Source organism: Marmota monax, unplaced genomic scaffold (genome assembly GCF_021218885.2).
Source record: "Marmota monax isolate L192 unplaced genomic scaffold, Marmota_monax_Labrador192_F-V1.1 WCK01_AAM20220418_F8-fsc00080, whole genome shotgun sequence".
Lineage (NCBI taxonomy): Eukaryota > Metazoa > Chordata > Mammalia > Rodentia > Sciuridae > Marmota > Marmota monax.
In genome coordinates, this window is record NW_026694750.1 from 2,286,818 (window position 1) to 2,297,460 (window position 10,643).

The window sequence follows — 10,643 nt, forward strand, 5'->3', positions numbered from 1 at the left end:
GGGGCACTTGACTACTGAACCACATCCACAGCTCTATTTTGTATTTTATTTAGAGACAGGGTCTTACTGAGTTGCTAAGTGCTTTATCATTGCTGAGGCTGGCTTTGAACTTACAGATCCTCCTGTCTCAGCCTCCCAAGCCACTGGGATCTTAGGCATGTGCCACCACACCCAGTGGATTTTAAACCTTTAAAAAAAAATTATATTTGTTTATTTATTTAATTTTTAGTTATAGGTGGACACAATATCTTTATTTTATTTGTATGTGGTGCTGGGGATCGAACCCAGTACCTCACTCATGGTAGGCAAGCGCTCTACCTCTGAGCCACAGCCCCAACCCAATTTTAAGCCTTTTAATTCCCCACCCTCCACAGCACTAGGAAGGAACCCAGGGCCTTGCACATGCTAGGTAAGCACTTAGGACACTTAAGCACTGAGCCACATCCCTGGCTCTTTTAAATTTTTTACTTTATTTTGAGACAGGGTCTTGCTAAGTTGCTTAGGGTCTTGCTTATTTGCTGAGGCTTTCTTTGAACTCAGGATCCTCCCGCTTCAGCCTCCAGAGTTGCTGGGATTATAGGTGAGCACCACCACACCCCACTGAACTCCTAACTGTTTTTATCTCCTATTGTCTTCTTTTTTTTAATATTTATTTTTTAGTTATAGTTGGATACAATATCTTTAATTATCTATTTTTATGTGGTGCTGAGGATCGAACCCAGGGCCTTGCTCGTGCTAGGTGAGTGCTCTACCGCTAAGCCACAACCCCAGCCCCATCCTGTTGTCTTCTTAACATTAATAATAGTAACTGGTGTTTATTGAGCACTTGCTGGGTACCAGGCACTGTGCCAAGTACTTTTTATGTTATCTACTTTCTGCAACCTTCCTTGAGGCAGGTGCCATTATCTCCCACACACAGAGATGGGGAAAGGAAGGCTAAGAGGTGGGAGAGGTTCTAAGACATCTAACCCAGCTCCTCATCCTCTCACCAGGCCCACGCTACTTGTGTCTCCCTCCTCTTGGTTGGTCAGAATGGCGACCTTCAGCAAACTGGAGATTCTCTGCACGCCCAACCTCCCACCCCCACAGTATGTTGAAGCCTGTGGTCTGCCTGCACCACGTGCCCCAGCCTGGATGCTGTGCTTCCTCTACCACTGCTCCTCATCCGAGATCCTGACAGCTTTGCCTGCATTCCTGTCCCTGTGGCCTCTCTGTTTCAGCAGTCAGGGTGGCCTCCCCAGCCAGGTCAGACCAGGTCAGACCTGGGAGGCTGTTCCAGGCTCCCAGTAGCTGCCCTGTTCACATAGGCCAACGTCAGGTTCTCACAAAGGCCTCCATGGCCCCGATGATCAGCTCTCTGTTTCCTCTCCTGCTTTGGCTGCTTCTCTCCAGCCACCCCATAGGCCCCCACCACAGGGCTCCCTCCCCACCTTTCACCCGCCCTGACAGCCCCACCAGCTCAGTCTGTGTGGCAGCTCCAGTTGCCGCCTTCTTTGACTATTACTTGCTCATTGCTTATATTTGTTTTATTGTCTGTTTTCCCCCTTTCACTAGGCTGTATGTAGAACTAGTTTTGACTAGTTTTTTTCCACTTCTGTGTTCTAGAAAGTATATGGTAGGTACTCAGTAAATCGATGAAATGGATGAACACAATTCCCAAAGCCTATGCAGTTGGCATCAGGCCAGGATGGTGTCTCATATGCAAAAAACAGCCTGCCCCAGGGCCCCTCCCTGTTGGCTGGTGGTCATTTGTGGAGCCCCAAACTAGCCTGGCATGAAGCACTTTCGCTCCTCGGTGTGTAGGGTTCCTCCCTGCATGTCTGGTGGTTTATGCACTGTTTTGTGGTTTTCTTTTTTTGGTGCTGGAAATCAAGCCTAAGGCCTCCTGCATGCTAGGCCAGCACTTTACCACCAGCCCCAGCCCACCTGAAATTTTGATTGATGCAACTGGAAGGATGCTACAGTTGGGCTTCTGGTGGTCTGCACTGCAGATTCCATCAACTATAGATGGAAGGAAATATTTGGGAGTTAGCGTGGCTCACACACCAGTTCTAGATGTTCCTACAGAGAGGAGCTTTGGGCAGCCCATCTCTATTTTAATTTCTGAAGGATGACTGGAAGTGAGGACTGCAGACTGGTGGCAGATGAGCAGCAGTGAGTAGGACCTGTCGTTCTCCACCTAGTGGGCTCTGCTGTGTTGCCTTCTTCCTCCTCATGTCCCCTTGCCCAGGGCCACCACCCTCGCCCTGGGAGAAGCCTGTGAGTGGGCACCCCTTGGATCCTGGATAGGCTGATCTCTGCCTTCCCATTTCTGGGTTGATAAATTTGCCTGGAGCAATTCTTAGAGCACATTCTTATCTTAGGTGGCCCCCCTCCAGTACAGAGTGTGTGTGTGTGTGTGTGTACAGAGTGTGTGTGTGTGTGTGTGTGTGTGTGTGTTTAAGAGGAGAGAAAAATAAAGTGGCAGGGAGTATTTAGATCTGCAGGCCCTAGGCCCAGCTATGAGCACTTTGCTGTTGGGTCAGCTCAGGCCTGTTGCTGGCCCTCCCTCTTCTGTCTGGGCATTGTCTATGCCTCTTCCTGCCCTCCTTTCCTCTGCCCCTTGCCCTTCTCTTCCTTTCTGATATGTCTCCTCCCATCAACATCTTCAGCCTTCCCTCTCTCTTTCTTTTGTTTGAGGTTATGGGGTAGTAACCTTGAGAAGCCCCTCTGTCACTGTCAGCTGACCCAACCTGGAGGAGGCAAAACTGAGATGGAGCATCTACTCAGCCTAGGATGCTGAGAGCCATTACAGACAAGGCTCTGGCTAGTCCCCATGAACTGTGAGTGCATGACCACGCAAGAGAGTTGCCAGGCAGGCACAAGGATAGGTAAAACTGTGCCCCTGCCCTGCCCCTTAGGGATACAGAGAGAGGTTCCCAGCAAGTGCTGGGTAGGTGCTGAGTTTTGGGAGGATACCAAGAAGGGAGCGGCCCCGAGAACTGGAAGTCTGGGAAGAGAAGGATGTCTAGCCAGAGGAGGTTGGGTTCAAAGCACCACTGCCCTGGCCACCTAAGCAGTACTGGCTGTTGAGGCTGGCGGGTGGAAGCTCGTTAGCAATCACTGGCTTAATGAACACTGCACTGGGGACACAGTCTGGGAGCAGTGGCCCCACGAAGGCGGGTGGTGGTGTATAGCAGAACACAGTGCCTTCAGCTGCCCACCTCTTGCAAGCCTGTCCCTCTCACCTCTGGCAGAGCTCTCACTGAGGTCCCTTCGCCCCGCCCTCTCCTTCACTTACACTCAGGATCACACGGAGCCCCCCAGACCACTCTGCTCAGTCACCTCTTGATGAGGGCCTGATGTCACTGGAGAAGCTCGGCACATCACCTGGCCTTCTGTGCATCCTGCGCTACAGCTCAGGCCACTCTGTGTCCTCACTGTCCTAGTGTCTTATAGAAGGTGTCCTCCTGCTGGGAAGTCCCCTCACCAGTGCCCCCTTGACTCATGTGGCTCCTCTTCCCAAACCGTCCCCCCATCCCAGTACTGCCCAGGAAGTCTGGCATTTCCCAAATATGGTTGATTGATACCCTGAGATCCAGGCTCCAGGACCCTTTGCAGCTGCTCACTTTCCTTCAAGGACAAGTCAACGGCATCATTCTGCTTCTGAACCCGTGTGGGCTTCGTAGTCCTGGCTCTCCAGCTTGTCGTTTGGGCTCTCACCATGGACCTGGGCAACCTGTGTGTGCAAGGCCTTTCCCCACAGTCATAGCTGCAGTCCAACAGGTCAGGTTTCCAGCAACATGCCCCAGGGCACCTTGCACTTCCCACCATGTCATTTGTCACAGAGTCTGGGGTGCATTGTCCTGGATGACTTGACTGGCATCTGTCTTACAAGTGGATCTACCTGAGTCTTTTTGGTGCCTGTCATACATTAGGTGCTCAGTAATTGCCCATTGCATATCTGTGCCCGGTGTCATCCTCTTTTCCTTACCAGCAAACTCCTGGTCAGCCTTCAGGACCCAGCTCCAGAGAGTTCTCCCTAGAGCCCTGGCGGCTAGTCCCTCCCACTGTTCTCACAGAGCTTGTCACCCCCTTGCTCTGCCACTTCCTATACTGGGTACAGTCTATGATGTGTGGTTGGTACCCTGGGATTGTTTGCCTTAACATGACATCATTTTGATTCATTATTGTGTTGTTTTTTTTTTGGGGGGGGGGGGTGGTACCAGGGATTGAACTCAGGGGCACTCAACTCCCGAGTCAAATCCCCAGCCCTAGCCCTATTTTGTGTTTTATTTAAAGACAGGGTCTCACTGAGTTGCTTAGTGCCTCACTCTAGTTCTTTCTTTCTTTCTTTTGCTGAGGCTGGCTTTGAACTCATGATCCTCTTGCCTCAGCCTTCCGAACATCTGGAATTACAGGTGTGCACCATGGCACCTGGCTTTTGAGTGTGTGTGTGTGGGGGGTGGTACTAGGGATTGAACACAGGGGCACTTTACCACTGAGCTACTTTTTATTCCCCAGCCCTTTTTATTTTTAATTTTGAGCCAGGGCCTAAGTTGCTTAGATTGACCTTGAACTTGCAATCCTTCTGTCTCAGCCTTCTTAGTAGCTGAGATTATTGTGTCTTATTTGTACTATTATCTCTGCATGTGTAATATGGTTTCCTTAGCCATGTAGTCATCTCTGACAGGCAGGCTGCATGGCATAGCCCCGCTTTTGTATCTCTACTCTGGAGCCTGGCACAGGGCTGTGTGTACCTACAGTGGTTTGGTAAATTCTCTTGAGTCCCCAGGTAGCATCTACTTAAGGTTGGGGAGCCTTTGGCAGTTTGGCAGGCATCTTGACCTCCTTTTTCATTCTGGTCCAGCTATATAATTTGCGGGGCCCGGTGTAGGGCTCCTTCCTCAAAAATAAATAAGAATTTTAAGGTGGTAACAATACAGCAGTGAACCAAGTATGGGGCCCCATTCCACTACCCAAGCTTCACGCCCACGAAGCCAGCCCTCATTGCCTGTCTCCCAGGGAGACTGTGGTCCAAATCCAATATCTCTTTTTTTTACAAATGGTGATGTGCCCAGGTGATTGGTGCCTGGACTTGGTTGCTTAGCTGGTCAGCAACAGCAGGCCTGAAACAGGACCCAGCCCCTAGAGCACATTACTATCTCCTCTGCTCTGGAGCCCCCGGCACCTCAAGCCTCAGTTTCCTTCTCTGTAAACTGGGAACAATGACCCAATTATATATTATATTATATGACAAATAGAACATCTGGATGCGGACCCCTGCACAGTTCTGGCCTTTGGGCCCCTTCTCATAAAGTTGTGAATGCCAAGTTCTTTACTCCTTGGAAGGGCCTGAGCCCTGCAGATGAGGGATTCATGACTATTATGGTAGCTGAGGAGTTACAGCCCTTCGAGAGGGAGAAGGCTCTCTTTTCATCTCTTTTTGAAGGAGAGTGGGGACTGAGTGGAAAGTTCCCCAGGGTTCCTTGGTATTTTGGTGCTTTGATATCTGGAGGAATAAAAGAGTAATTAATTGCTATAAATGACCTATTCCTGTAGGGTTAGTCTGTTGGGGGTGGCAGCATGGGAGATGGATCTTTATCCCAGAGACATCCACTCATTGGAGGGACACACACAACAGACTCAGAGGCTTGGAGCGACCCTGACTTTAGGCGAGGCTTTTGAAATACCACTTTCTCTGGAACTGCTTCTTCCTTGGCCCCCCAGGTGTCTGAGCAGCCTCCACTGCGTTTCCTGTGTGCGTGTGACATGAGACTGGGCTAGCTGAGGTTCGTATAGGTGGCTGTGGATGTTCGCTGAGCCACTGAAGACCGAGGGGGTGTTCTAGGTTCTCCTTGGTCTTGCATCATTTCTCAGAATTGTCCTCAAACCTCTCATGGCAGCATTGAGTGCTGGGGGCCACCTCCAAGCCAGGTGCTCTGGGGATGGCAGAGGCTCACCAGGCCTGTATGCCTTGGAGCAGGGGCCAAGGCTCTCTGGTCCTGTCCCTCGGTGGCCGCGCTTGTGCCAGATTAGCTGGGAGGTGGACCTGAGTGGTGAGGGGTGTGAGAGGCAGGAGAAGGCAGTGCTGTTCCACCCTGGAAGAGTTGGGTTGGGGCAGGCAGATGCGGGGCCGGGTTGGCCTCCTACACAGCCTCAGCTGTGCTTCCCGTGACTGCTAGCTGAGGTTTGCATAGGTGGCTGTGGATGTTCGCTGAGCACACGGGAGGTAGAGCACAGGGACCTGGGCCTTGCCACGGGTACTGTCTGGTGGGTGGGATGTCATCTTGTGCAGGTGCAGGACTTGCCCATCAGCTGTCACCGTGATTCATTCTGGTCCTTGATGACTCTAGAGTTGGTGACTAACTCAGGGAGGAGGTGTGTGGTGTGGAGCTGGCTGACCTGCTTTGGCCGGAAGTGACAGGCCTACCCAGCCGCAGTCAGCACCCTGTCTCGAGGTGTTGGAGCAGGTTTCATGGGCTTGCCTGACACACAGGTATTTCTGGACTGTGGCGAGCCTGTGGCCATGAGCTTCCCGCCAGCGGTCCTGTTCCCTCCTCACGGGGCACGTGTCCGCTTCTGCTGCAGCAGCACTGGCCCTCCTGGCTCCTCCCTGACCCATGTTCCCTTTCCACAGGGCGGCACCTTCTTGTTTCTCCCCAGCCACAGCCTTCCCTAACAGTTGAGCACCTGTTTGCCTGAAGTGAATTTCCAGAAGCAGGTAAGGACCTAAAGGAAAGGGCTCAGCATTGTGGCCCCAGGTGGTATTGGGTGGGGCTCGGTGGCCTTGGTCAGCAGGGGCTGACCCTCTGGTTACCTTGACTGCTCATCTTTCCCCTTGTCTTCACAATGCTCATTTCTTCAGCTGTGGGGCTCCTTTTTCATTTTGGGTGCTGTGGTACTGAGCGTGTGCTCTACCACTGAGCTCTACCCCAGCCTATGTGTGGCTGTTAGAGTGAATGTCGTGGTGCTGCTGATTTCTTTCAGGCCAAGCCTGTGCAGACTCTGAATTAATATTTTATATAAACTCTTTGAATCACTCAATTATATGACATTGTATTTTTCTACAAACTTTGTGAAAATGTGTGTACATTTCTAAATGCAAGCATTTAAGAACTATCACGATGTGTTTTAAAACAAACAAAACGAAAGAAATGCTGCAACCCAGAGGTCAGAGGTGCCTTGTGTACCTAAAGGACCCACCCAGTGGTCTGGTGCAGGCTGAGTTTACTTGAAATTTTCCTAGCAGATCCAAGACCCCCTGGGTATAAATGAATATTCTAATTTACATAACTGTGGGTGTTCAAACAGCATTAATTTCAGGTTTATAAATAAAAATGAGCGCAGGTGGCTCTGTTTGCATTCAGGAACTTGTGCCTGTCAAAGGGAGGCTAGCTTTCCAGGCTCCTTATTAGAATTGGTTGCATTTCCCAGATAGAACCCCATGGCGGCTGGAGCCTCCCAGCTGCTGCACCTAACATTCTTGTCTTGTTCTCTGAGTGCCTCCTGCTATACCTCCCAATTCTTCTAAAGTAAGATCAAGAGCTTAAAAGCTGAAGATCACATGGTGGCCAGTAATAGGTGTATGCACAGGCAGGTCAGGAGTGTGGCATCATGTCCTCCCATGTCTCCCAGAGATTGCTGTGTGTGGCCCATCAGGCCAGGAGCCCCACAGAGCTGTTTGTATGAATCCCATGCTGTGGTTGGGAGCCACTTCCTACTGTCTTTTCCTGACAACCAACAAAATTCCTTCAAAAGAGAAGTGGCTCAGAACCACCCTAGTGGTGTGTGTGCATGTGTGTTCTCTGGGTGTGGGGTGAATGTACATGCTGTGTGATTGTATTGGCCCCATCAGATGTGAGTTCGCGGATCGGCACCCACTTCTGGTATAAAGTGCAGTTTGTGATCCGCAATAGGTAACCACAGGTCTCTGCCTTTCCCTATTCATTTGCATAATTGACAGCTGCCTGTTGCTTCTTTCTGTTTTCCTTTTATCTGTTCATCTCTGACTTGTATGGCCAACACTGTGCATGCAATCCTAAGAAATTTTCTTAGAATTTGGAAGGGAAGTGCTGCCCCATTTTAGGTAACAGAATGTTTATAGGGATAACTGAGACCATAACTGAGAAACATCATTACTTTTTGTTCTTAGGTCTGAGGACCAGATAAGCAGTATGTTTAAATTAGGTGCAGTTGGAGCTTATGTAATCTAAGTACATTTTAATGGAGACTAGTTCTTGATCTCTACAGGGAAAATAAGAATTCTCAAGTGAACTTACTCCAGTACTTGTCAGAATTGTGATGAACATTTAATAGCATGCTTACTTGGATAGGCAACAACCCCAAATGCATTACAATATGCTGTGGTGAGCTCTCCAGTGGCTGCCAAGTCTGTGTTGTTTGAGTTAATTATGGCATATTCTCTTCAATTATTAATTTTCTCACGTCAACACCTACTGCAGATTAGGCAGAATCATAGCAACCAGTCATGATGGTTCTAGAGCACTTGAACTAGAGAACAAAGGGCGGGAACATGTGAGCTGGGTCACATTCTGCCCCAGATCCAGCCCTGGGCGTTCTACCCTGTCAGGTGGCAGGGCAGAATCAGCTCAAAGCAGAGCTTGAAAAACACTAGATGACCAGAGTTTGTAGAAATGACAGTTCGGGAGTTTTCCCAAAGTAAGAAGAGTCAGTTTAAGAAACTGTCTTGAGCCAGGTGTGGCATAGTCTTAGAGCACACCTCTAAACCCAGCTATTTGGTAGTCTGAGGCAGGAGGATCACAAGTTCAAGGCCAGCCTCAGCAACTTAGTGAGACCCTGTCTCAAAATAAAATTTTTTAAAAGGGGGAAGGCTCAGATGTAGATCAGAGGTAGAACATTTGCCTAGCATGTCTTCAATCCCCAGAACTGCAAAAAAATTTTTAAATAAACACCAACGCCAGGGAAGCATGTGGAAGTAGGAATAACCTGGCTGCACAGACCCATGAACACCCCGATGGCACCTCTGGCCCCTGGATGGGCAATCAGTGTGAGACGTCCCTGGGGTCAGCGAATCTACAACAGCAAGAAGGACAGGATGACACCAATCTATACAGTGGTGGAGGGTAGGATTGTCAGAGCAAAGGTCTCTAATATGGGCCCCCAGTAAAATGATCGTATAACGCAGAACAGATGTTCCTCCAGTAAGCACCCGCTGAGCTCCAGAACTCTTGGGATCCTGAGGTTGTGGCAGCACAAACCAGCCATTTCTGGCTAGGCCTTACTGAATGATAGATCTTCTCTTGGGACCCAGGACTGGGATGGGTTTTTGTTTTTATTTGTATGTGTGTGTGTATGTTTCCTTTTCCTTTCTTTCTTTCTTTCTTTTTCCTTTCTTTCTTTCTTTCTTTCTTTTGTAGTACTGGTGATTGAATGCAAGGGTGCTCTACCACTGAGTTATATCCTCAGCCCTTTTTATTTATTTTTAATTTTATTTTTGGTTCTGGGGTACCAAAAGACCCAACCCAAGTTTGCTCTACCACTGAGCTATATCCCCAGCACTTTTTCCTCCTTATTTTGATACAGGGTCTTGCTAAGTTGCTGAGCTGGCCTCGAACTTTCGATTCTTCTGCCTCACTCAGCTGCTAGAGTGTGGTTTGTGAAAGTGGGTTTGAAATAAAGTCAGCTTCAGCAGGGGTGAAAGCTTCCTGCTTTGGCTATGGAAGGAGGTCCACAGAACCTGGGAGCCTGCTGGGTATCCAGGAGGAGCTGCATCTCTGGTGCGCTCGTGTATGGCGACACCCAGTGGCTGGTCCCTTGCATCATGTCTTTTTACAAAGGAGAATAAACTAAAACCTAGCCTTTGAGCACAGGACAGAATTGGAAGGTTTTCACTCCTAGGAGTTCTGCCTCCCAGTTTGAAGGCTTTGTGGAGCATTTCAGATGCCCTCTGTAGAACACCATAGCTCAGGAAACACAGAGTCCTTTGGAAATGTGTCTTTAGAAGAGCTACATTGTTTATGAAGACTGGCTTAGTACTTAGTTGTTTTTTTTGTTTTGTTTTGTTTTGTTTTTTGTTTTTTTTTTTGCAGGGGTTAGTCCTGGGGATTGAACGTGGTACATTTAACCACTAAGCCACATCTCCAGCCCTTTTTATGTTTTATTTTGAGACAGGGTCTTTCTAAGTTACTTAGGGCCTTGCTAAATTGCTGAGGCTGGCTTTGAACTTGCAATCAATGCTCCTGCCTCAGCCTTTGAGCCACTTGGATTATAGGTGTTGGCCACCACTCACAGCCACCTTAGGCACTCTTAACACAATGATATTTGGCCCTAAATCAATGTGGATGTCATAGGGAGTGGGAAGCTTAGACACCACAGGCTGTCTCCTTATTCCATTCATTCAACCAGGCAGCATTTATTAAGTGCCTGCCAGCTGAGGACATTTGAATGAAGTAGACACAGCCCTGGCCTTCCACAGGGCAAAGGAGAGATAGTAAGCAGGAATGCCAGCAGGACTCTTTGAGAAAATCAGGACAGACAGGGCTACATATCTGGGAGGAACTGGGGAAGGGGGACAGAGCCGGCTTGCATTTTGCCGTCAGATGCTTCCCTGGAAAGACATTTCTAAACTGTAATGAAGGGTGATCAGAAGCCAGTTCCAGGCCAAGGGGACACCCTGTACA

At 49.2% G+C, this 10,643-nt stretch overlaps 1 protein-coding gene across 1 annotated transcript in view; it reads left to right on the plus strand.

The window, feature by feature from the left end:
* Lzic (leucine zipper and CTNNBIP1 domain containing) overlaps positions 1-10,643 on the plus strand; it is a 64,092-nt gene that overhangs the window by 51,692 nt on the left and 1,757 nt on the right. The window contains exon 8 of the mRNA XM_058572677.1: positions 6,620-6,703. Coding sequence (XP_058428660.1) covers positions 6,620-6,684 — 65 coding nt within the window. The 3' untranslated portion in view covers positions 6,685-6,703. The remainder of the gene's footprint in view (positions 1-6,619; positions 6,704-10,643) is intronic.